This window comes from Girardinichthys multiradiatus, chromosome 3 (assembly GCF_021462225.1).
Source record: "Girardinichthys multiradiatus isolate DD_20200921_A chromosome 3, DD_fGirMul_XY1, whole genome shotgun sequence".
Classification (NCBI taxonomy): Eukaryota; Metazoa; Chordata; class Actinopteri; order Cyprinodontiformes; family Goodeidae; genus Girardinichthys; species Girardinichthys multiradiatus.
The window spans coordinates 1,598,323-1,625,249 of NC_061796.1; the positions used below are offsets into that span (position 1 = coordinate 1,598,323).

General features: G+C 40.6%; 2 protein-coding genes across 4 annotated transcripts in view; one reads left to right on the forward strand and one right to left on the reverse strand.

Annotated features, from left to right (window-relative positions):
• The window catches only part of fam171a1 (family with sequence similarity 171 member A1), a 41,368-nt gene extending 35,727 nt beyond the window's left edge, over positions 1-5,641 (reverse strand). Inside the window, exon 1 of the mRNA XM_047361755.1 lies at positions 5,511-5,641. Within this exon, the coding sequence (XP_047217711.1) occupies positions 5,511-5,622 (112 nt within the window). The 5' untranslated portion in view covers positions 5,623-5,641. The remainder of the gene's footprint in view (positions 1-5,510) is intronic.
• Positions 5,642-5,813: 172 nt separating this feature from the next.
• On the forward strand, positions 5,814-26,783 carry si:ch1073-228j22.2 (SPRY domain-containing SOCS box protein 2). Of its 3 annotated transcripts, none has more exons than XM_047361766.1 (4): positions 5,814-5,951; positions 23,860-24,042; positions 25,719-26,492; positions 26,567-26,783. In XM_047361766.1, exons 3-4 carry the CDS (start codon positions 25,748-25,750, stop codon positions 26,695-26,697), a joined length of 876 nt encoding a protein of 291 aa, XP_047217722.1. In that variant the 5' UTR covers positions 5,814-5,951; positions 23,860-24,042; positions 25,719-25,747; the 3' UTR covers positions 26,698-26,783. The 3 variants fall into 3 exon arrangements, with proteins under 3 accessions (XP_047217722.1, XP_047217720.1, XP_047217721.1); XM_047361764.1 differs by having other exon boundaries at positions 5,819-5,951; positions 23,729-24,042; XM_047361765.1 differs by lacking the exon at positions 5,814-5,951 and having other exon boundaries at positions 23,413-24,042.
• Positions 26,784-26,927: the final 144 nt, after the last annotated feature.

The window sequence follows — 26,927 nt, forward strand, 5'->3', positions numbered from 1 at the left end:
TTATAAAAAGAAATACTCCCCTGGGAGAGTCGGCCCTAAATCACAAGTACAAATCCAACCGTCTCCTCCCAGTCCTCATCCAATAAATCACTGCTGAGGTGACATCATGGTTAAACAAGCTAAGAGTCTCCCATCTTTGCTCGAACACACAGGAGAAAAGGAGGGGATCAGTCCAGTACAAAATGAGACCCCCTATTTCCAACTCTTCTTATTCACCAACTTCCTATTTGAAAATTAAAAGCATCAAAGCGTCTGATTTGACCAACGCTGCGAACTCTGATTAATTCTCACCTATGACAGCAGGTTAAGCAGCAGGGTGGTTCTCTGTTTGGCTGCAAGCAAAATCAATGACAAAGAGAGAGCACAAGGAGGGAAGAATAAATGTGAATGTATACTCATGCTACACCTTGGATTATGTTTTGGAGGGGCCATTCATTGCAGCTACTTTTAACTGAGTTGTCAAGAGCTGGTAATGGATGGTATGGCTAGTCACCACTGGGTGTGTAAAATAGGGGAAGGGAAAATATTGGCTTACTTGCACACAACACTTAAGTTTAATAGCAGACCCACCAGGATTCAGGAAAGCCCTCCTTACCATCACCCTGATATTTTGAGATGGGTACATCTGCAGACTGTAAGAGGGAGGTATAAAAGTTTAGGCGTTTCATCCGCACAAACATTGATTGATTGGGTTAACTGGCCCTATTTTCCCTATTTTTCCTTACTTTTGGTAGTCGCAAGGCAAGAAGAATAGAATGAAGTTCATCAACCATGAAGTTGGTGCTTCAAAATTACATTTAAAATGGTGTCAGTTTGTATTACGTTCGTGTATTAATAAATGTGAAAAAGTAGCTAATCATTTAAAATGTAAAGATGAACTCATAATGACATGCTCATCTAATGGGATGTTTCGCTTTACTAAGGTTAATAAGTCTTCCCCTAATTTGGATATGCCTTTCCTAGTTGCAGATTTACCTAACTGGATCTTTTTAAAGATATTTGTTTGGCACTAGTGGCCTTTTTTTTTTGACAGTAGGCAGACAGGAAAGAGGGGGAGACATTCGGCAAATGTCACCGGGTCCGGGACTCGAACCCAGGACGGCTGCCTCGAGGATTGTAGCCTCCGTATATGGTCGCGCGCTTAACCCCTACACCATCAGCGCCGCGCCCCTAAAATGAAATCAGAATAGGCTAAAACCGATATTGGCAGAGGAATTATTATAACAAAAGCTGGAGATTGGCAATCAGTCACCTCTAACTAAAGATAAAACATTATTATAGCCTTAATGCAGTTAACAGAATCAAGACAATCTGTTATGACAGATAACGTGTGCCATTTTTAGTAACTATACAGTATTGTTTGCTTATGCTGTACATTTTCCCTTCTTGTTTAGTCTGTTATTCTTATTTTTGGTTTTTCTGTTTCATACCTTTGTGTATGCCTGCGCGCTTCTATTTGCCATTCACTTTGCTTCTGATACACCTAAATATCCGTACTGTGGGACAATAAAGGATATTTGTGTTCTAACTCTCAAAGAAATACCAATTCATATTTTCTGATAAAACTTTAATACTCACAGATAACCAACTGAAAATCACACAAAACATTCACAGTGATCATTACCAGTAGTACCAAGTTTTCAAATATAATCAGTAAAAGATTACCACAGCAAACTGTTTCAGCATTAGATCACAAAGCTGTAACATTAAAGAGTTAAAGAGGACCAATTCATCGGCTCAATTAGAAGCACATGATTAATTACAGAAACATCCAACAATCATGTGAGAAGACTAGAAGAGCGGGGGAAGCCTTTCACTGAGCCACGTCTGCTGTTATTCTAAAGATCCTCTGCAGAATGATAATAATAGTTTGAGAAATAATAGGTAAATGCGACATTTGAACTGGATGAATCAATGTTTAACAATCAGAAGAACCCCCGTTACTAATAAACTTTGTTTTACAAAATCACAGCTGGCACAATTGGTACTCCCCCGATTGATCTAAGTGGAACTTTTAAATAATAAACTATTTCCTGTTTTTCAGGGGTTTAAAAATTATGTGACACAGAGCCCAATTTCTCTAAACTATTCTTTAAAATGAGGACACAATAACATGGCATTCAAGTAAAGCAGATGAGTGTGGATCTATATAAATCAGGAGATGGCCCACAGATACACTCAGATCGATACTTTAATAGTTTTAAAAAACTGTGATAGACAAGGTTGGACAATGACAATGCTACCCTGAACAATTTTTGTTGTTCTTTTTGTTGTTTAGTTTGTATTTTTGTTTTGTTTTTTTCTCTTTTTTTTAGGTGATATTATGCTTTGCGGTTAAACTTTTTGGAAGTTTTACTTCAAGGAAACATCTTTCACATTATAGCACGTGTGTCTTTTATAAAGTCACAGAATGAAACAGTTGGGGGTTTATGAGGTACTGCATCTGAATAAAAAGTTTTTTCTTTACACCCCCCCCCCCCCCCCCCCCAATGTTTTTGTGGTGTGGTTGAGAAAACTCAACCCACAAAAACATGAATGCATATTACTATGGGTCATTTAATTAACAAATCTCAGTATGAAGGTACGATCCAGGTATGATTTCTTACTTCTATTATAATTAAAAGGTGAGATCTTCAGTGGATTACTTTTCATTAGATTAACAACTCACTTCTATCTAGCACTGCATTTCTTTTGGTCCTTTTTAGCTTTATCCCCTTCTGTTTATTGCTCATTTTGTTGTGTAATCACAAAGCTTGCCCTTTAAAATTCACAAGCAAAAGATTGTGTTTCATAAGATAAAAAATCTGAATGTTTTTATAATACCCAGCACAAAGCTGATGAACTACACTATTATCCCAGTTGCTCATTTACTTTCAGGCTCAGTGTTTTTTTTTATATATTTATTTTTTGTTGCTGAAATGTGCTTCGTATGTGCCACCACAGGTCACAGTTTGCAATGTAATACATACTGGTTTATGTAAGGCAGTACCACTACTGCAGGTAAAGGAACAAGCTATGTCGGGTCCAGACTGGTATTTTTACCTTCCTCTGGGTTTAAAGGCAATGTCAGCCTCGTTAAGTCAGCAAGGGGAGGAGGTAATTGGGTTACGTCATCAGACTGAAGAGCAAATGGACTCTCTTCAGTTTGCCTAATGTTCCCGTCAAAACACAGTAAGGCTCTCCTCTCAGGCTAAAAGATCGTAGACCTAATCTCTAAACGTCCTTAATGTTCTGACATATCATTCCTAAACCAGGCAGATGTTAGCCTTCACACCAGCATCTTGTGATTTAAAAGCAGGTTTTGTTGGATGGTGACGATGTGATTTGATTTTTCTGCTACAGAAAATGTTTCTCTTTGGAGGATGCAACACCATGCCTCCTCCGGGCAGTGGTAATGTAAACGAGATCTATATTTGCGGGCAGATAGTCTGTCTGGCTCCGTTCAACCATGCTGCTTGCAGGATACATCAGGATGAATGCTCAGCATTGACCTGAGCTCCTTTGAGACAGTGAACACCAGAGAAGGAGAAACAGAGAGCCGAGCAGAGATTGAACTTAAAACTTTCACAATCTTGGAAATTATCAGTGTATTATTATTTTTTTTGGCATTTTATCTTAAAACAGCAGTTAAGTGCAGCTTGAAAGAAAAACTCAATTGCAAACTCTTGGCTTATTTAACGTAAAAGTAACTGTAAGTTTACATTTCTAATCCCTTGGTAAAAGCAATGCTGAGACAAGCCCAAATGTAGGCCAGCCATCAGTGTAAGTGAACACAGACAGCAGCGGTGTGTGCACTTGTGATGATAAATTCAAACAATTGGTAAAACAGATGTGGTTCCATGGTAGTAGCTGCTGTGACAAGGCAGCTTTGAAGTTAGCGACTGAATGAGATGCAAACAGATAACTGAGATTTATAGCTGCTTTAAATCTTTGTGTAGGGAAAGGACACCATGACAGATCTGTTTACTGTACAAACCTGCCAGGGAGGACAGGGTTGTGTTCACTTTCCACATCCTCTTTGAGACTTTTGTAGCTGCTGTTATCTTGAGAGTTAAAGTACTTCACACTACCCTTCAATGAATTTCATAATAATTTGATGCAAAATATAAACATTAGAATTCAAAAACAATATTTACCAGTAGAGCTCATGTCAAGCTAGGGGGTATAAAATGTCTACGGTCTAAAATGATGCTTTGCTGTATCAAGTGAAGAAGTCATCTTATGTATACTTAGTTTTTTATTTATTTATGTTAAATCTCCCCTCTAAAGGTGGGGGCTTGTTTTTGTGCATTTTGACAAGAAAAATGACAAAATATGTTTTGAATAACTTAAAAAGATTGAAATAAGATGTCATGGATTTTTTTCCCTTTTGTTCAGGACAAAAAGCTAAAACGTACATAAAACAATAGGGAACAAAACCTAAAACCAAAAAAGAAATTGATAAAATAAATTGATTGTCATCATTTTGTCTGGGGTAATTCTCATTGACTGTCTTTTACATTTTGTTTTGCAGCACTTTGTTTTATAAAATGCTAGAAGAACATAATTTACACTGACATTGAAAAGTATTTCACACTGACTTATTAGTACCTTAAAAACATTCTTGTACTTAATCAATTATCACAAACATTTTTATTTTGCTATACCCAAATTTATAAAAACAAACGAACATAACATTAAGAACAAATGACCGATTACTGGCTGTCAATTTCTCAAAGTAAAATAGGTTGCAAGTCAATAAATATACTTAATCAACAAAGAAATATTTATTTTCTGTTTGAACTCCTGCATGCTAAAATTGTGCTTTAAGAAACAAAAATAAACAGTAAACTGTAACATTTTGAACCTAAATAGTAGAAATAATGTAATCTGAATATGTAGCTTTGTGCAATGTCACATTTTGTTGTTGTTGTTGTATTGTTTTAAACTAACAGATTAAACTTTAATACTGAAAAGAAATTCAAGTGTAAAACATAAACTCAGAACCTGCATGAACTTAGAAGGTTTTACACCAGGCTGATGATATTGGTCACTAATTTAAACAAGGATACTCCGATTTAAAGACAACAGACATACTTCCTTACACTTAAAACGTGATATATTAATGTTTAAACGCTTGTAATAAAGTGCACTATAAGTTAACCCAAACACACAGGGTTAAGACCGTTTATTTAGAAGATACAAGGCAAGTTAAAAGAACAAATCACAACAGCTGGAGTCATCTTCAAATTATCCTGAGGTCTTTAATATATATATTCCTGTAGGTTATTGTGAAATAAAGATGCTAAGTTGTATTAAATTATGCGTTTAATCTCATAGTGTACTATTACCTCTTTAAATATAGTAAACTTGTTTTGTTAGTGTTTCCAGCTAACATGCTAGCGTTAGCTTAGTTAGACACCCCCCTCAGCATCCGCGCTGACTAGCGGCTCCATTAGCCTCTAAAGCGGCCACCTAGCCTGCTTTACTGGCCGGAGAAAAAAGTAAAACATTAAATTAACTTTTTTTACCTTGCGTGGCGGAGCCCTCCGCTGGGGTTTTAGCTGCAGCTCTGGAGATAAGGTATCCCAAAAGGCAGAGCAAAGTGGCAGCGGTCCGACTCCAGTCCACAGCCCCCATCATTGCAGATGTTTGTATCAAAGCAAACGGCTCAAGAAACAAAGTAGGAACCAAACGTTTGGACTTTAATATCTCAATGCTGGTCAACAACTGCGTTTATTCCGCAAAGAAAGCGACACTCCATGTTTCTGCGGCATCAGCAGTCCTGATTTTGTGCCTGGAGAGCTGTTTCATCTGCCCCGTCGTGCATCCCCAGCCTTTTTTTCTATCAACGGGTCAGGGAGGAAGGCGGCCCCATTCCTCTGAGCCTCAGGCCCCAGAACAGCACCAACAGGCGGCTCTCTCCACACGAAGCACCGCTAATATCTGTGGAGGTCTACCGCCACCTTCTGGTAAAAAAGCGCAAATCATAATTTAACATCTTTGTCGTCTGGCCTTCCATCTTTACTCTTATTTTACTTTATTTGATTGGCCACTTTGCGTTGTTTTTTAGCTGATGCGTTAGTAATTCAGTAACAGGAGTTAGAAGCTTGTAGTGTTATAGTTGTTGTTTTTTTCATTTTATGTAATATTTGCTTTACCAGTCTGGGATTTTATTATAGTCTACACATTGTATCATTGTATAGCACTTTGGTTTTACTTGTTTCTTAAATATGCTACATAAATACAATGAACAAACATAATTTTATAAAAACTAAATTAATCTATGCATGTAAATATCTACAGTTTAAACCAGATGTTTACATACAATGTACAAAAAGACATAACTATATTTTTTAATCTGATTTTAAAGCATACAAAAATTTTCCTCTTTTAGGTTTTTTAGGATTCCTAAGATTATTACTATAAAAAGTTTATATTATTTACACATCTTTTACAGTCAGTCAGTCAGTCATTTTCTACCGCTTATTCCATAGTGGGTCGCGGGGGAGCTGGTGCCTATATCCAGCAGTCTATGGGCGAGAGGCAGGGTACACCCTGGACAGGTCGCCAGTCCATTACAGGGCAACACACAAACAACCATGCAAACTCTCATTCATACACCTAAGGGCAATTTAGAAAGACCAATTAACCTAACAGGCATGTCTTTGGACTGTGGGAGGAAGCTGGAGTACCCAGTGAGAACCCACGCATGCACGGGGAGAACATGCAAACTCCATGCAAAAAGACCCCTGGCCAGGAATCGAACCCAGGACCTTCTTGCTGCAAGGCAACAGTGCTACCACCGTGCATCTTTTACAATTACTGTTTATTCCTCTGAGGTTTCTCATATATTAATGGGAATTTTTTTGAAAAAAAGTATTACATTAACTGTAAAGAAAACTGTAATAACTTCACTAATTGAATAACAAAATTATATAACAGTTTAAATAGTTAAATGAGTAAATAAAACTTGACATTCAAATCTTCAAATCTTTTTTATTTTTTGTTATTTATTTCTTCTTTACTGACTTCAGTCCATCATTAAATAATTTAAACTTTCACTATGCCTCATCAAAAAGACCATATCATTTAACTGATTAGCTTGCACAGCAGTTTAACTGCAGACCAGTGACCTCTGTAACAGCTATTTCTCATACTGTCATTCATATATATAACTGGTGGGCAACTGGTGGGTTGCCGGTTTGAACCTCTGCTCTGTCCATCTCAGTTGTTGTGTCCTTGGGCAAGACATTTCACCCGACCCACCTGCTGATTGTTGTCAGAGGGCTCGGTGGCGCTTATGTATGGCAGCCTGACTTCTGTCAGTGCGCCCCAGGGCAGCTGTGGCTACTTTTTAGCTTACCATTGATGACTGATTGTAGTCTAAAGCGCTTTAGGGTCTCTGGGGACTTGATAAAGCAATATATAAATTCAGGCCAGTTACCATATATATATATATATATATATATATATATATATATATATATATATATATATACACACACACACACACAGGGGTTGGACAATGAAACTGAAACACCTGTCATTTTAGTGTGGGAGGTTTCATGGCTAAATTGGACCAGCCTGGTAGCCAGTCTTCATTGATTGCACATTGCACCAGTAAGAGCAGAGTGTGAAGGTTCAATTAGCAGGGTAAGAGCACAGTTTTGCTCAAAATATTGAAATGCACACAACATTATGGGTGACATACCAGAGTTCATAAGAGGACAAATTGTTGGTGCACGTCTTGCTGGCACATCTGTGACCAAGACAGCAAGTCTTTGTGATGTATCAAGAGCCACGGTATCCAGGGTAGTGTCAGCATACCACCAAGAAGGACGAACCACATCCAACAGGATTAACTGTGGACGCAAGAGGAAGCTGTCTGAAAGGGATGTTCGGGTGCTAACCCGGATTGTATCAAAAAAGCATAAAATCACGGCAGAATTAAATGTGCACCTCAACTTTCCTGTTTCCACTAGAACTGTCCGTCAAGAGCTCCACAGGGTCAATATACATGGCCAGGCTGCTATAGCCAAACCTTTGGTCACTCATGCCAATGCCAAACGTCGGTTTCAATGGTGCAAGGAGCGCAAATCTTGGGCTGTGGACAATGTGAAACATGTATTGTCCTCCGGTGAGTCCACCTTTACTGTTTTCCCCACATCTGAGAGAATTACGGTGTGGAGAAGCCCCAAAGACGCGTACCACCCAGACTGTTGCATGCCCAGAGTGAAGCATGGGGGTTGATCAGTGATGGTTTGGGCTGCCATATCATGGCATTCCCTTGGCCCAATACTTGTGCTAGATGGGCGCGTCACTGCCAAGGACTACCAAACCATTCTTGAGGACCATGTGCATCCAATGGCGCAAACATTGTATCCGGAAGGCGGTGCCGTGTATCAGGATGACAATGCACCAATACACACAGCAAGACTGGTGAAAGATTGGTTTGATGAACATGAAAGTAAAGTTGAACATCTCCCATGGCCTGCACAGTCACCAGATCTAGGCGAGTCAGGAAACGTTTTCCTCCACCAGTATCACGTAGTGACCTGGGCACTATTCTGCAAGAAGAATGGCTTAAAATCCCTCTGACCACTGTGCAGGACTTGTTTATGTTATTCCCAAGACGAATTGACGCTGTATTGGCCGCAAAAGGAGGCCCTACACCATACTAATAAATTATTGTGGTCTAAAACCAGGTGTTTCAGTTTCATTGTCCAACCCCTGTACATTACACACCAAACGTTTGGACACACCTTCTCAGTCAAAGAGTTGTCTTTATTTTCATGACTATGAATATTGTAGCTTCACACTGAAGGCATCAAAACTATGAATTGGCACATGTGGAATTACAGGTCCTTCTCAAAATATTAGCATATTGTGATAAAGTTCATTATTTTCCATAATGTAATGATGAAAATTTAACATTCATATATTTTAGATTCATTGCACACTAACTGAAATATTTCAGGTCTTTTATTGTCTTAATACGGATGATTTTGGCATACAGCTCATGAAAACCCAAAATTCCTATCTCACAAAATTAGCATATTTCATCCGACCAATAAAAGAAAAGTGTTTTTAATACAAAAAACATCAACCTTCAAATAATCATGTACAGTTATGCACTCAATACTTGGCCGGGAATCCTTTTGCAGAAATGACTGCTTCAATGTGGCGTGGCATGGAGGCAATTAGCCTGTGGCACTGCTGAGGTCTTATGGAGGCCCAGGATGCTTCGATAGCGGCCTTTAGCTCATCCAGGTCTTGAGTCTCTCAACGTTCTCTTCACAATATCCCACAGATTCTCTATGGGGTTCAGGTCAGGAGAGTTGGCAGGCCAATTGAGCACAGTGATACCATGGTCAGTAAACCATTTACCAGTGGTGTTGGCACTGTGAGCAGGTGCCAGGTCGTGCTGAAAAATGAAATCTTCATCTCCATAAAGCTTTTCAGCAGATGGAAGCATGAAGTGCTCCAAAATCTCCTGATAGCTAGCTGCATTGACCCTGCCCTTGATAAAACACAGTGGACCAACACCAGCAGCTGACACGGCACCCCAGACCATCACTGACTGTGGGTACTTGACACTGGACTTCTGGCATTTTGGCATTTCCTTCTCCCCAGTCTTCCTCCAGACTCTGGCACCTTGATTTCCGAATGACATGCAGAATTTGCTTTCATCCGAAAAAAGTACTTTGGACCACTGAGCAACAGTCCAGTGCTGCTTCTCTGTAGCCCAGGTCAGGCGCTTCTGCCGCTGTTTCTGGTTCAAAAGTGGCTTGACCTGGGGAATGCGGCACCTGTAGCCCATTTCCTGCACACGCCTGTGCACGGTGGCTCTGGATGTTTCTACTCCAGACTCAGTCCACTGCTTCCGCAGGTCCCCCAAGGTCTGGAATCGGCCCTTCTCCACAATCTTCCTCAGGGTCCGGTCACCTCTTCTCGTTGTGCAGCGTTTTCTGCCACACTTTTTCCTTCCCACAGACTTCCCACTGAGATGCCTTGATACAGCACTCTGGGAACAGCCTATTCGTTCAGAAATTTCTTTCTGTGTCTTACCCTCTTGCTTGAGGGTGTCAATAGTGGCCTTCTGGACAGCAGTCAGGTCGGCAGTCTTACCCATGATTGGGGTTTTGAGTGATGAACCAGGCTGGGAGTTTAAAAGGCCTCAGGAATCTTTTGCAGGTGTTTAGAGTTAACTCGTAGATTCAGATGATTAGGTTCATAGCTCGTTTAGAGACCCTTTTAATGATATGCTAATTTTGTGAGATAGGAATTTTGGGTTTTCATGAGCTGTATGCCAAAATCATCCGTATTAAGACAATAAAAGACCTGAAATATTTCAGTTAGTGTGCAATGAATCTAAAATATATGAATGTAAAATTTTCATCATTACATTATGGAAAATAATGAACTTTATCACAATATGCTAATATTTTGAGAAGGACCTGTATATACTGAACAAAAAAGTGTGAAACAACTGAAAATATGTCTTATATTCTAGGTTCTTCAAAGTAGCCACCTTTTGCTTTGATTACTGCTACGCACACTCTTGGCATTCTGTTGATGAGCTTCAAGAGGTCACCTGAAATGGTTTTCACTTCACAGGTGTGCCCTGTCAGGTTTAATAAGTGGGATTTCAAGCCTTATAAATGGGGTTGGGACCATCAGTTGTGTTGTGCAGGAGGTGGATACAGTACATAGTTGATAGTCCTACTGAATAGACTGTTAGAATTTGTATTATATCAAGAAAAAAGCAGCTAAGTAAAGAAAAACGAGTGGCCATCATTACTTTAAGAAATGAAGGTTAGTCAGTCCAAACAATTGGGAAAACTTTGAAAGTATCCCCAAGTGCAGTCGCAAAAACCATCAAGCGCTACAAAGAAACTGGCTCACATGAGGACCGCCCCAGGAAAGGAAGACCAAGAGTCACATCTGCTGCGGACGATAAGTTCATCCGAGTCACCAGCCTCAAAAATCGCAGGGCAACAGCAGCTCAGATTAGAGAACAGGTCAATCCACACAGAGATCTAGCAGCAGACACATCTCTAGAACAACTGTTAAGAGGAGACTGTGTGAATCAGGCCTTCATGGTAAAATAGCTGCTTGGAAACCACTTCTGAGGACACGCAACAAGCAGAAGAGACTTGTTTGGGCTGAAGAACATAAGGAATGGACATTAGACCAGTGGAAATCTGTGCTTTGGTTTGATGAGTCCAAGTTTGAGATCTTTTGTTCCAACCACCGTGTCTTTGTGTGGCGCAGAAGAGGTGAACGGATGGACTCTACATGCCTGGTTCCCACCGTGAAGCATGGAGGAGGAGGTGTGATGGTGTGGGGGTGCTTTGCTGGTGACACTGTAGGGGATTTATTCAAAATTGAAGGCATACCACCATGACTACCACACCATCTTGCAGCGGCATGCTATTCCATCCGGTTTGGGTTTAGTTGGACCATCATTTATTTTTCAACAGGACAATGACCCCAAACACACCTCAAGGCTGTGTAAGGGCTATTTGACCAAGAAGAAGAGTGATGAGGTGCTGCGCCAGATGACCTGGCCTCCACAGTCACCGGACCTGAACCCAGTCGAGATGGTCTGGGGTGAGCTGGACCGCAGAGTGAAGGCAAAAGGGCAAATAGTGCTAAGCATCTCTGGGAACTCCTTCAAGACTGTTGGAAAACCATTTCAGGTGACTACCTCTTGAAGCTCATCAACAGAATGCCAAGAGTGTGCAGAGCAGTAATCAAAGCAAAAGGTGGCTACTTTGAAGAACCTAGAATATAAGACATATTTTCAGTTGCTTCACATTTTTTTTTTCAATATATAATTCCACATGTGTTAATTCATAGTTTTGATGCCTTCAGTGAAAACTCTTTGAATGAGAAGGTGTGTCCAAACGTTTGGTCTGTACTGTGTATATATATTGTTGTGGATAGGCGTAGCGTGGGATCACGTGGTGCTATTAGTGATTGTAAATAACCTGTTGCGGCTTGGGTGATTTTAGTGAGTGGGTGATGGGGGAAGTCTACCTTTTTTGCTGACCTCGTCCTCGTCGTCTTCCGCTTATCCAGGACAAGGTCACGGGGGCAGCAGACTCAGCAGAGACGCCCAGACGTCCCTCTCCCCGTACACTTCCTCCAACTCCTCCGGGTGGAGCCCAAGGCGTTCCCAGGCCAACTGAGAGACATAGTCCTTCCAGCGTGTCCTTGGCCGTCCCCTGGGCCTCCTCCCGGTGGGATGTGCCTGGAACACCTCCGAGGAAGGCGTCCAGGAGGCATCCGGTATAGATGCCCGAGCCACCTCAACTGGCTCCTATCGATGTGGAGGAGCAGCGGCTCTACTCCGAGCCTCTCCTGGATGGCCGAGCTCCTCACCCTATCTCTAAGGGAGTGCCCGGCCACCCTACGGAGGAAGCTCATTTCAGCCGCTTGTATCTGGGATCTCGTTCTTTCGGTCATGACCCAAAGTTTATGGCCATAGGTGAGGGTAGGATCGTAGAACGACCGGTAAATTGAGAGCTTTGCTTTTCGGCTCAGCTCTCTCTTCTCCACAACGGACCGGCACAGTGTCCCCATTACTGCGGCAGCCGCACCGATCCGTCTGTCGATCTCCCGCTCCATTCTTCCCTCACTCGTGAACAAGACCCCGAGATACTTGAACTCCTCCACTTGAGGCAGAAACTCCCCTCCAACCTGAAGAGGACAAGCCACCCTTTTCCGGTCGAGTACCATGGCCTCGGACTTGGAGGAGCTGATCTTCATCCCAGCCGCTTCACACTCGGCTGCGAACCGCCACAGCGCATGCTGTAGGTCTTGGCTAGAGGGGGCCAGCAGGACCACGTCATCTGCAAAAAGAAGAGACAAAATCCACTGGTCCCCAAACCAGACCCCCTCCGGCCCTTGGCTGCGTCTAGAAATCCTGTCCATAAAAGTTATGAACAGGACCAGTGACAAAGGGCAGCCCTGCCGGAGTCCAACATTCACCGGGAACAGATCCGACTTAGTGCCGGCAATGCGGATGAAACTCCTGCTCCGCTCGTACAGGGACCGGATGGCCCCTAATAAAGGGCCCCCCGATTCCATACTCCTGGAGCACCCCCCACAGGGCATCACGAGGGACACAGTCGAATGCCTTCTCCAGGTCCACAAAACACATGTGAACCGGTTGGGCAAACTCCCATGAACCCTCGAACACCCTGTAGAGGGTATAGAGCTGGTCCAGTGTTCCACGGCCGGGACGAAAGCCACACTGCTCCTCCTGAAGCCGAGGTTCGACTATAGGCCGGACTCTCCTCTCCAGTACCCTGGCGTAGGCCTTACCAGGGAGGCTGAGGAGTGTGATCCCCCTGTAGTTGGAACACACCCTCCGGGGGACCACCACCCCAGTCTGCCAGTCCAGAGGCACTGTCCCCGACCACCATGACAGCCCAACAACATCCAGAAATTTGAGGTAATCAGGGCGGATCTCATCCACCCCCGAAGCCTTGCCACTGCGGTGCTTTTTAACCACCTTGGTGACTTAAGCCTGGGTGATGAAAGAGTCCAACCCCGAGTCCCCAGCCCCTGTTTCCACCACAGAATGCGTGATGGCAGGATTGAGGAGATCCTCGAAGTACTCCTTCCACCGCCTGATAAGGTCCTCAGTCGAGGTCAGCAGCCTCCCACCCCCACTATAAACAGTGTTGGCGAAGCACTGCTTCCCCCTCCTGAGGCACCGGACGGTTTGCCAGAATCGCTTCGAGGCCAAACGGTAGTCCTTCTCCATGGTCTCACCGAACTCCTCCTACCGAACTTTTTTGCTGACCGCCTTAAGCTAATACGTTTTTTGTCCTTAATCATCGTTTAATCCTACGTTTAATCCTATTTTTATGCTGCTTTGGATACTGTTCTACCTTGGATATTGACAATGTCGACAAAATAAAATCATCTTAACTGCATCTTGGATTGCGTTTTGATAAGCTGGCGCGTCAACAAGGATTCCCCTATCCAGCTGCTCAGCGACTTTGTTTGACAGTCGCCAACATTTGTCAGCAAAAAAGAACGACAACGGAGTTTTTCGCACAGCTGGAACGCCAACGCGAGCCCACACACTACCGCCACTACACCTATAAAAGAGGATAGCTTGACAGAGTAGAAGACGACAGTGGTATGTAACCTGAATGTTTTTGTGCTGCGTACTGCTCTTTTAATCGCAGTTTGGTTCTGCCACGCGAAGCTGTCGTTGTGACACGCCCCCCGCTACGTTTTGCAGTGGAACTGCGGTTGCGGGATTTTTGGTGTGCGAGTGTGTGTTGTGGCTCTGCGTGCGTTCGATAAAGTTTAAGGAGTTGTTAGCTGGAAGTTTCCTTTATTTTGGATTAAAATGAGTGGATCATCTGCTGTATCTGTTGTTGAGAAACCTGAAAAGGATAAAAGAACGATCGTTCTCACTGAGAAAGCTCTCCTAAATAAAATTGAAACTATCCAAACAGAGCGGAAAAAGCGTGTAAAGAAAATGAAAAGTGTAATATCGTCTCTTAAAGAGCTAATGAAAGATGATAAAAATGATTAACAAGTAAAATCACTGCGCTGGACAAGTTAACATACCTGTTTAAAGATGCCATTGTATTGCATGAATCTTTGCTGCCTTTAATTTCGCTGGATGAGAAAGATAAACAAAATACATGGTTTTCAAGTATAATTAAATACAACTAAGGGTTTATTGAGGATGTTGAAATATGGCTTTCTGAAACAAATAAATGCTCAAGCAGACCATCCTCTGACATGTTACGGTCACAGTTAACTCCACTAGGAGAAGAAGTGGAGGTTCAAGAACAAATGGAGCCTCAGTTATCTGCCAATCTCCAGCATGACATTCAAGATGATGTGTTGCCATCTGACAGTGTTTCAAATCAAGGAAGCAAGTCAAGGTCTAAAGTATCAACTTCATCTGTACGTCTCAGGTTAGAAGCTGAAATGGCTGCTCAAATGGCTGCTCAAAGAAAAACATGCTATTGAAGAACAGGAGGAGCAACTAAGGAAAAGGAAAGAACAGCTTCAACTTCAAGCAGAAATAGCTGCAATTGCTGCAAAAGTAAATGTGCTGAAAACTGGATCTGCAGTGCAAAGCTCAGCTTCATGGAAATCCAATGGTATGGAATCCTATTTTAAAACAAAAGGAAATACTATTGAAACTCTTAATGCTAATACTTTTGTCCCACAGACAAAGAGAAATAGTCATCAGTCAGTCATTTTCTACCGCTTATTCCATAGTGGGTCGCGGGGAAGCTGGTGCCTCTCTCCAGCAGTCTGTGGGCGAGAGGCGGGGTCCGTGAAAAGGCAGAGCTTCAAATAAAAACAGTGCAACAGAAGGTGACACAGGAAAGGTTTGCACCTCCTCTTCTTGGACCTTCTCATCCTATAAGCAGAACAATATCAAATATGCCTCTGCAACAAGCTGCTCAATCAGCAACCAACGAAAATCTGTTATCCATTATGGAGAAACAAAATTAATTAACTTGCATGTTTGTTCATCAACAAAGTCTCTCTTCGCTACCCAAAAGAGAAATTCAACCTTTTGATGGCAATCCGCTTCATTTTCTGGCCTTTATGCGCTCATTTGAACAGGTCATTGAATCAAAGACTGGTTATCCTGATGATTGCCTGCATTACCTTGTACAGTACACCAGGGGGCAGCCCAATGAACTTGTCAAAAGCTGTCAACATATGTCTGATGGTGGTGGATATGCGAAAGCAAAGACTATGCTGTATTAGCATTTTGGAAATGGACATGTTATTGCATCTGCTTACCTGAATAAAGTTTATTCATGGCCATTGATTAAATCAGAAGATGGAAAAGCCCTTCAGGCATACTGTTTGTTTTTACGTGGGTGTTGTAATGCGATGGAGGACGTTTATGATCTTTCTGAATTAAACACACCTGCTAATATGCTTGCTGTGATTAAAAGATTGCCATATAAATTAAAAGATAAATGGCGAAATGTAGCATGTGACATCCAGGAGAAGCAGCGTCGAAGAGCAACATTTATTGACATTGTTTTCTTTATTGAGTGTCAAGTCAAAATTACTACAGATCCTGTCTTTGGAAACCTAAGTGATGTTCCATTAATAAATTCATCAGCCAGGAGCACAGATGGAGGGAAACGTTTTTTAAGAACCACAGGAAATAGCTTTGGCATCACTACCTCTGCTGTTGAGAGAAATAATCCGTCAGAGGCTCAAGACCATCAGACTGATGTGAAGATTTGTTTGCTTTGCAAGGGTGGACACAAACTGGAGTTATGCTCTTTGCTTGAAAAGAAACCTCATAATGAGAAGATTTCATTTCTTAGGAGAAATGGAATCTGTTTTGGTTTCTTGTGTACAGGGCATATCAGCAAAGAATGCAGAAAACGCCTTTCATGTAAAATCTGTGGTTTCAGACATGCAAGCATACTCCATATTCACAACAGGAAGAAGAATGAAGTTCAACTTGATGCTGAAGCAGTGAACTCTCCTGACACAGTTCAGACTAGTGGTCTTACTGGGGCCGGTGCACAGGACTGCAAGCTTGCCATTGTGCCAGTTAAGGTGAAAGCAAAGAAAGGTCAACGGACACTGGAAACGTATGCCTTTTTGGACCAAGGTAGTTCAGCATCCTTTTGTACAGTGGGTCTTTTGGATAAACTGAATCTCACTGGGAGAAAAACAAAGATTCTCTTGCGCACCATGGGACAAGAGAAAGTTGTGGACAGCTTCATTGTACCTGAACTTGAAATTGCTGGATTGGACAGCGACATGTATTATGACATGCCTGACCTCTTTACTCAGCACAAAATGCCTGTAGACCTGAGTAATATCCCAAAGCAACAAGACCTGGATATCTGGCTACACTTGAAATGCGTTAATTTGCCAGAGATCAAGGAGCAGGTGGAGCTTTTGATTGGCATGAACATGCCCAGAGCTCTAGAACCTTTGGAGGTCATCAGGAGCGAAGGTGATGGACCTTATGCCATTAAAACTGTGCTCGGCTGGACAGTGAATGGGCCAATTGACCGAGAATGTTGGGAAAGAACAAGTTGTCTGTCAACTGTCACCATGAACAGAATTTCTGCTGTTACATTGGATAACCTATGGAAGCAACAATTCAAGATAGATTTTCCTGAGAGCAGCCACGATGAGCAGATGGGGCTGTCAAAGGAAGACTCCAAGTTTTTAGAGTTGGCCAGTAAGACAGTAACCTTGCGTAATGGAAACTACAACATTGCCTTGCCTTTGAGAGATTGAGACATAAGAATGCCTGATAACCGTGCAATTGCTGAACAACGTGCTTTAAGTTTAAAGAAAATGTTTATCAGAGATAAAGACTTCCACAAAGACTACATTGCCTTCATGAAAGATCTTCTATCCAAAGGTTATGCAAAAAGAGTGCCAACCACAGATTAGGAGCGCAGTGATGGAAAGGTTTGGTATATCCCTCACCATGGGGTGTACCATCCTATCAAGGGAAAGATTCGGGTCGTATTCGACTGTGCTGCATCATTCCAGGGCATTTCTCTCAATGCACAGCTCCTGAGTGGTCCTGATTTAACAAATAGCCAGGTTGGCGTGTTGACTAGGTTCAGAAAAGAGCCTGTTGTTTTGATGTCTGACATTGAAGCCATGTTCCATCAGGTGCATGTGCCAGAGGAAGATGCTGACCTATTGAGGTTTTTCTGGTGGCCTGGTGGTGACTTCAATCAGGGCATGCAGGAGTACTGCATGGGCGTTCATTTATTTGGAGCAACATCATCTCCGAGCTGTGCTAACTATGCATTGCGGAAATGTGCAGAAGACAACAAAGCAGATTTCAGCCAGCAGGTGATTGATACCATTCTATATGGTTTCTATGTGGATGATTGTCTTGCCTCAATAGGCACTGAAGAGGAAGCCATATCTTTTTACTCAGACCTCAGACTCTTCTGCGCCAAAGGCGGCTTCCACTTAACAAAGTGGATAAGTAACAGCCACGGTGTCTTGGCAGTAATACCTGAGGAGGAAAGAGTAAAGAGGTCAAAACCCTAGATCTGGAAGTGACATCTTGGCTGTTGAACGAGCATTGGAAGTATGGTGGTGTCTACAGTCAGATGCGTTTAAGTTATGCATATCCATCCCAAACAGACCATTAACCCGAAGAGGGATCATTTCCACTGTTAGCACCTTCTATGACCCCTTGGGATTCTTAGCTCCTGTCATTTTCGTAGCTAAGAGAATCCTTCAAGACCTGTGTCAGAAGGGAATAGGATGGGATGATGCTATTCCATCAGCAGTTGCTCAAGAGTGGAAAATTTGGATGGAAGAATTGCAACTGTTGGACAACATCAGCATCAAAAGATGTTTGAAATCTACTGATTTTGGGAAAACAGTCACTGCTCAGTTGCACCATTTTGCAGATGTGAGTGAGAAGGGGTATGGCGCTGTTTCCTACCTGCTGCTGCAGAACAATTCAATGTTTTGGACAGACAGTACTTCTGTATTGAAATACCTCAATAACAAGACTTCCAGGTTCCGTGTTTTTGTGGCAAATCGAGTGTCAGAGATTCTCAGGGCTTCTGGCGTCTCCCAGTGGAGATATGTGAACATAACTAATAACCCAGCAGACATTGCCTCCAGGGGTATGAAGGTAGAGCCATTTCTACATGACACTACATGGTTATCTGGTCCTGCATTTCTTACACAGCCAGAGACAGATTGGCCTGTAAACCCCGAGAACTTACAAGAACTTCCACATGAAGATCCTGAAGTCAAAGTGTCTGCTTCTGTTGGTGTTTCCCCCGTACAAGATGACGATCATCCTTTGGCTCTTTTGATTCATCGTGCTTCATCCTGGACTTGTCTTGTGAGGGTGATGGGTTGGATTTTGAGATTCAAAACATTGCTCTTGCATTACAAAAGAAACAAGACACATTTCCAGTCTGCATCTGAAACAACCCAGTCTGAAGGTGCTCATCATAGGGTTGAGCTACGTACTGGCTTTCTTTCACTGGGAAAGATTGAGGATGCTGAGATGCAGGTAATCAAGTTCTGTCAGAAGAAAAGATATTCTGAGGAATGTGCCTGCTGTAGGTTTTCATTTCACAATATAGATTCAGCTTCCACGTGTTCCTGCAGACAAACACTAATATTGCAGCATGTTTATATCCGTTTGTACTAATAAACTATTGTAAAAGGCCATGCCAGTTAACTCACAAATGCAAAGTCTTTGTGTTTTACTTTAAATGCCTTTAAAAGTCTATATCAAAATACTGCCTAAACAGTCCACATATATTTTTGCTGAACCAGCCTTCTGACTAATATTGCTAATTAAACAAATTACACCTGTTAAAAAGGCAACTACGGAAACAAATTTAATTATGAAAATCTATTTGCACCTTCTTTGTTTCTCTTTCTCATAATAGTATCATAAAAGTATATTTTCTAATAATCTAATCTATTAAATACTCAGATTGTATGAAATACATTCAGACAGTACTGTTTTCTTATTGGTCAATTAATGCATTCATTAGATGATCATTTGTTTTTTGTTTCATGTGATTCAATTTGTTAATTCTGACATGTAGTCCAGGAGTCTGGTTTCTCCAAATCGGGACACTGAGGAAGAGAGGTGGGTGAGTGGAAATTACTGGAACGGATTCGACACTTGAACTGATGAAAATGGTTTCTTACTGTTGGAAGTAGAAGTGGTTTGTCCGGAGGATGTGAGTAATGCCACTAAGACTGAGGTCGACAAGAGAGGTGGTGGTTGTGCTGAGCAGGTGGTTTCCCTTTGTTCCTTTATCCAGGTTGTGATGTGTGAGGTTGGAGGGTGGACAGGCATTTGTTTGCACTCGGTTTGAATTCATTAAATCTTTCTTATACATTTACGGTTATATTTAGAGTGATATTTAAATTCAAATATAATGCATTCAGGAAATACACTAGCTTTCACTTAGAATTACCAAAAATGCAGTACATGCATAATACCTAACTAAAAAGACAATGTACAGTACTTAACTGGGAAATTACTGTAATTTACCTGTAAAACTACAGTAAGAGCTACAGCAGTCTTATCCTGTGCATGTGAATGTAGTACAGTTTAATGGGGTGAGATACAAATGTGGATATTTGTCTGGCCTTCCTGAGTGTTTTTCTGACCTACCACTCACATTCCCACTGTTTTTTTATCCTTCCACTCAATGTGCCTTCCCAAGCACTTCTTGTGAAGTGTATTATGTAAATATTATTCCCCAATACAAAAGGTCTAAAACAATTGTAATTGTGTATCCAGTTTATTATCTAGATTTAGGGCATAAACCAAGCTGAAGTTTTGCATGTTGACTAGAGCACAGTGACCTCCTAATTTGTAAATGTAAAAAAGGTTTGTAATAGGACTCCTCCTCAAAGAAGTGGGACACAATAGAGGTTTATTTATGTGATCAAAGACTTATCGGTACCTTATGGGTTTCTGTAGTCCTATACAGAGATGTGAGAACTTGCCAGAAACATGACTCTTAAGATTATAACAAGCATGTCTGCATTTATTGACACTACAACTATAAAATGTGCTTAATAGTCAAGTCTTTTGCCAAATTACATTCACTGGATTCTTAAAATCCAGCAGTTGTTGGTTTCCCAAAATTCAAATCATATATTTTTTTTAACCAGGAAAACCATATTTTTTATCTGTGCAATCTGTTTCATTGCCAGTCCAGACGATGTTTCTTTCTAGGATCTATGAATGGGATCTTTTACTAAACTGGTTTCTTTCATCGCTGCCTTTCAGTACTTCTCCAAACTGTCCTTTAGTTTGCAAACTCAACTGTTACTAGTTCATGTTGTAAAGAACAAAAAATCTCACTCAAACAAATGAATGAATGAATAAGAAGACACGGGTTCACGGGTGGTTCTTTAGTGTTGTAGTACGAGGGTCAGACAATGAACTTTATGGCGTGACTGACTAAATGAGTAAATGAATGTGTGAATGTGCCATTTTTTATTTACCTTTAGAGATCCCTATTTGTTATTGCATCAGTTGAAATTCATTTAGGGCCAGAAATTAACACCTATCAAAACCCAATTTGAGGGTAAAAATACATGCAGAGTTTTAGCAATGTTAAAACTTTATTCAAGTGTATAAATTTGTGGCTTGTTTTTATTTGTTGAAATTCATGTCAAATCATGTCAGAACTTTGGTTGGAGAGATAATTAATCAACTATACATAAAGCCATGTTATTTTTATTTTATTTTATGTTTTTTGCACCTTGGAGAGCCAGTCTTTTTCTGGTGCTGTGTTTGTACCATAATTACAACCACCTGCTGACACTTGTTTTGTTGCAAGATCTACAACTTGGTTTTTGGAATGTGTTGCTACCTAAAAGGCTTTAATGCATTTATCTTGACATTAATGATGAGCAAAAATATGATATATAGAGTTTGTACTCTTTTTTTTTTTAAGTTACCTTATTATTTACCTTACTCAAACTATTACTGATTTAGGTTTAACATTTCGTTTGCGCTGATGCTGTTTTTATCTCAGTGCCTGGTTGACCAAAGGCATACATTAAGAAGAATACCTTTAATTAGTATGAATTGAGAGAATTTAAATCTAACTTTTTCTTCAAAATAAATATGTTTTCAGAGCCAGAACCTAATTCAGGAGAGAACATGTTGGCTGTTGGTTCAGCAGGGCTGCTGCTGGGTTTGTTGTTATCAGTCACAGGGTTCCTCTACTACAAAAAGAAACTGATGGGCGAGACATTAGATCAAAGTTATAGTAATCATTTAAAGATTTTATTTTTTTATAGTATTTAAAATGTGGTATCTCAGCATTCAGTTTATTGATTAGCTTTTTTGCTTTTTTGACTGAGGTATGCATATCTCTTCCGCTTTATCTGAGTCATTTGTAGAAACTTTTACATTATCTAACTGAATGATTAACATGTTCCCGCAGGCTATTTATCCTGGAGACCTTTAGGTTTAGCTAGTTGTCGATCCGTGGCAAGAGATGTTGAGTCTGATCCCAGCTTCTACCACCATGTATTGATGAACCATAGGACAAGAAACTTAACCCCAAGTTACCTATATATCTGCGTATTTTTGTCCTTTAGAGAATGGAATGGATACAAGTTTGGAAAATCAAACATTTACTCTAGATAAGTGTATTTCTTACATACTTAGACATATAGTCAAGATTAAGATAAAATTTCTGATTTTTCCAAGACTGGATAGGAACTCGGCACAAAAATTCTGTTTGAATGTAATGAAAACCTGTTACTGACATCTTTACCGTTTTTCCATGTATGCATGTCTAAAAGTGTGTATGTATATTGCTTAACAGTTATTTGACTATGCATATTTTTATATGTTTGTTAGAACAAGATGATTTGTACAACTCATTTTTATGATATCCTCTCAGTTTATCACCTGACACTTAAAAGTGAAATAAATCTGATAATTAGCAGAAAAAATAATGTCAAAGTTCTATTTCTTTTTACCTTTAAATGATTGTTAATGAGGATGTGTTAGTCTCACTGGTAAATAAGAGTGGATTATTACTTTTTCTTTAAATTTTTCAGTATTTTTCTTAGAGTTGAACTCTGGTAGGTTGATGTCTCTAAATGCACAGGGCAGCAGGCATAAAAATGTGTTTATCTGCTGTACCTTACTTTTGCCTTGACTAAATTGAAGTACATGGCTGAGAGATAAACATGTGACAGCTGATGTGACATTTGCTAATTTTCTAGAAGAAACCGGTTATACCAGATCTACACCTAAAAAAACCTACTTTGAATTTACCCTCACAGCTGGAGAGATTGGTGTCTGTGGTGAAACATGCAGACACTTTTCTCCGGCATTATATTGAAGCCATGCCGTCACATGGTGTGATGTAAACAGAAATCTGACTTTTCAGAAAACCTTTATTGTCAGCCCAGAGAAAGGAAGTAAGATCTACCTGTAGGAAATCTAGAACTAAAAGAGGAAGGAAGCTAGAGTGAAGAAAAACACTCGAGCTCCACAGAAAGCCCTCCACAGTCAAGATTTAAACCATAGATCCAGATATGATGCAGTAATGTGATCCTAATAGGCGGTTAAAGGCAGATGTTTACATACTCTGTATAAAAACACAGGTAGCATTCTTTTCTCACTGGCTGGCATTAATTAAACTAAAGTTTACCTGATTTAGGCCAGTTAGGATGACCAAAAATTATTTATATTATATTATTAAATTATTATAAATGACAGCATAATGACAGAGAAACATATTGTTTTTTTTAACTTTCTTCAAATTAAAAAATAAATGAATTGTTACAACATAAAACTATAGTTAAGAACAGCACATCGATAATCTAGTGATTCAGGCGGATTCAGCTCCCCCTAGAGGCTTGCTTGGGAAATTGCATCAACACCGGACTTCTTCCCGAAAGCCCCAAATATTGCATTAGACGGACCAGAATAGCAAAACGCCTACCAAGATTCCACAGATAAATTTGTCTTTAATATAAAATATTCTTTGTGATTAACAAATTGAACCATAATGCCTATTGTTGTTGGACTGGAAAGAAACATTTGCCTGTAAGACTCTACACAGGGCTTACATCCTTCGCCCTGCGCCAACGCCTACTTGCTCCAAATAATGAGCCGCTTTGGATTTTATTTCATTTTTCTCTTCTTGTTAGTGAAAAGCCCGAGTGTGATTTTATTCCTGTGTTTTGCCATTTATGTTTACATTCATTACAGAATGCGTTAGAGCAGAGAGAAGCAGCATGACAGACAAACTGATGGGGATATAGGTCGTCTCTTTCAGCTTCTATTTACTAACACGTCACGGATCTGTCGTCCTTGTCTCTACGGCTGTTGAATGGCGTCAGACCCAAGTGATGGACTGTGCTGTTCCCGTCCCGGAGGTCAACACCGAAAACCAGGTCAGACGGGGGTGGTACCTTACCGGGCGGCGATAAGACCCGCAGGATTCTTGATAAGAGATCTTTATAAAGCAGAGAAACACTGCTGAACATTACAGTCCAGACAGAGGGCAGGACCCAAACCAACTGGTGAGATTAAACTACTTATTCAATCTAAAAGACATTATTTGTTTTGCTCTAACTGATGAAATACTCTGAACCAGTATATACAAATAGAGAAGCTCTTTGCAGTATCTATCAAGAAATGTTCATTTTAATTCATCACAAATTTCTGTTTAATCATGACTTAGTTTATACAGTAAGAAGAATAACACAGTGAGACAGAAGGTGAAATATTTTGTCCTGATTAGGTATAGGAAGCTATAATGTTGAGATTAATACTTGCAAGTGCTATATGAATAAATGTATAAATCTTCAAAAATTTGTATCAATTTGACCAAGAGTATTTGCAAGACTGATATAATGATAGTACCCTATTAAATCAGAGAAACATTATTTATATTTTGCCTTGGAAGATTATATTATATTAACCTACTCAGTTGGACATTTCTTTTAATCTGAGTATGCTATTTTTAATAACTGTATGATATATTTTTTTTATGTTGTCAATTTGCCCTAGTGTACAGTCTCTTATTCTTATTTTTTTGTTTTTATATTTTTACCTTAGTATGTATCTGCACACTACGTTTTTGCCTTTCAGTTTCACTGCGGGAAAATAAAGGATATTTCTATTCTATTCTATCCTATACAATTGTTGCAGACACATTTGGTGGTACTTCTGGTGCCAAAAGACTGCAAATAAATATAGTTTTATTGCAGAGGCATTATCTCAGAGTATTTTAGAAAATCCAGGCTTTAATCCCATGTCAAGAAATTCTGGTAAACAAAAACCCAATTACTGGTACCCCTGACATTCCCTTTAAAATAAATGCAATGAAATGTTTTGTTAAATCTAAACGTTACATTTTTAAGTTGACCTCTAATTAGTAATCCATTAGTTCGTTTTCCTCTGACAAAATAAAATGTGACAGAAAATTATAATGTGACACAGAGGCCAATGTCTTTTAACCATTGGCCTGGTTGGGTCAGGGGCATGTGAAGGTTGCTGCATGAATGCTGCCCTGGGCAAGCACCTCATTATGCCATACCTCCTGAAAACCAATGAAAATCCAGGAAATCCTCACAGATAAAGGACACTAATATCAGCAGCAAACAGGTTGCACCTACTCAACACAAAAAGCTCAACAAGTGGAGTTTACTAAACTCTACTGGGACCTTAATAAAGGATGACTGTATAAAAACAGAGCCTCATGCCCACTGTTTAGTATGATGGAGGTTCTGTGATGTTATGGGTGTGTTCCAAAAGCTAATTATAAAGGCACAGCATCATACCAGTAAATTGAAAATAAGTTATCACTGGCTCTATCAGCAGGAAAATGACACAATAAAGTTCACATAGAAATTGTTCAGACACATAATCAACCTTTTGCTACAGTCATCTCAGTCCTCAGACCTTAATCCGATTTAATAAACTGAATAAACATGTTAAAATCAGAGGCAGGATTTAAAAAAAAGTCTAATGTGAGAATATTGTTTCTTTAATAAAAAAAAAATTGAAATTATTTTAAGGCTCTTTAGACTATCTCTGTTATGGGTTCCAACAAATTTGTCTGTATTTATTTGTGACTCTTATCACAAGCTGCTGACCTACATCCTAATTTTAACTCATGGTCAAAAATCTTAACCTTGAACTGTTTTTTTATACTAAATGTTTTTTTTATTATTTATTTCTGCCGCCTCCACAGTTCTTTGACACATCATTCTTTTCATCCTGATGGGTCTCATCCTGTCTGTCTGGCTGAACGGCCGAGCAGCTGACAGCATCCCCTCACCTTCAACGGTCTTCCCTCCGCTGGCCGTCCCAACCTCGTCCAGACTCGCACTGACTCTGAGCTCCTCTGCAGTGCCTCCAGGAAACAAACGCTCACACTGGAGCTCACACCACCGCTCTCCTCACTTCCAGCTTTCTCCCTGCAAGCAGGAAGTGACACGCTCACCTGCCGAGCTCAGCAGTGACGGAGTCAGGGCCGAGGTGGGGGTGGAGAGTGGGCTCCATGTGTGGGAGATAACTTGGAGCCCTGAGCACAGAGGGAGTCATGCAGTCATTGGAATTTCGAGGCAGGACTGTCCTCTGCAGGACTTGGGTTATAAAGTGCTGCTGGGTGGAGATTCCCTGTCGTGGGGATGGGAACTAAAAACCAATAAGCTCTGGCATGGTGGGAAAATATTGGCTTGTTATCCGTGTGAGAGTAGGAGGTTGCACCCTCCGGCTGCAGAGGGTTTTAGATTAAAATCCTTAAGCTCACTACATAGAAAAGAGACAGAGACACCTCTCCTTATTCCTGAACGTGTCCAGCTGGTCCTGGATGCTGATGCCGGGACTCTGGGATTTGCTGTCGATGGCAGCTTCCTTGGCGTTGCTTTTAGGGACCTTCCTTCTGGAGTGGAACTGTTCCCAGCAGTAAGCAGTGTGAGGGGTGGAGCAAGGATTGAATTACGTTATCTGAATGGGACCACACGTAAGTGTCACAAAAATTAATTGTACTGATAAACAGAGTCTCAAACTAACAGATTTGTCTTTATACATTTGCAGGGAATCCTCCCGCCCTGATGGCTCTGTGTGGACTATCAATTCTTCAGAATTTAGGGCAACAAAGGCAGAACCAAGTGGAGAAACTGCCTCTGCCAGCTTTACTTCACCATTACCTGCTTTCTTGTTTCTAATTCCCACATTTATTCACATAGAAACTTTATTGCAGTTTATTTTAAATACATTTGAGTAAATAAATGACATTTTCTTCAGTAAAAAATTGTATTGCTTATTTTATTTATTGCTAGGTCTATATTTAAGTAAACCACTTTGGGTAATGGCATTAACCCTAAACTCACACATCAGCTTGATGGATGCAAAGTTCCCACTATAAGGTTAAAAACTATCATGCTTGATTTGATAT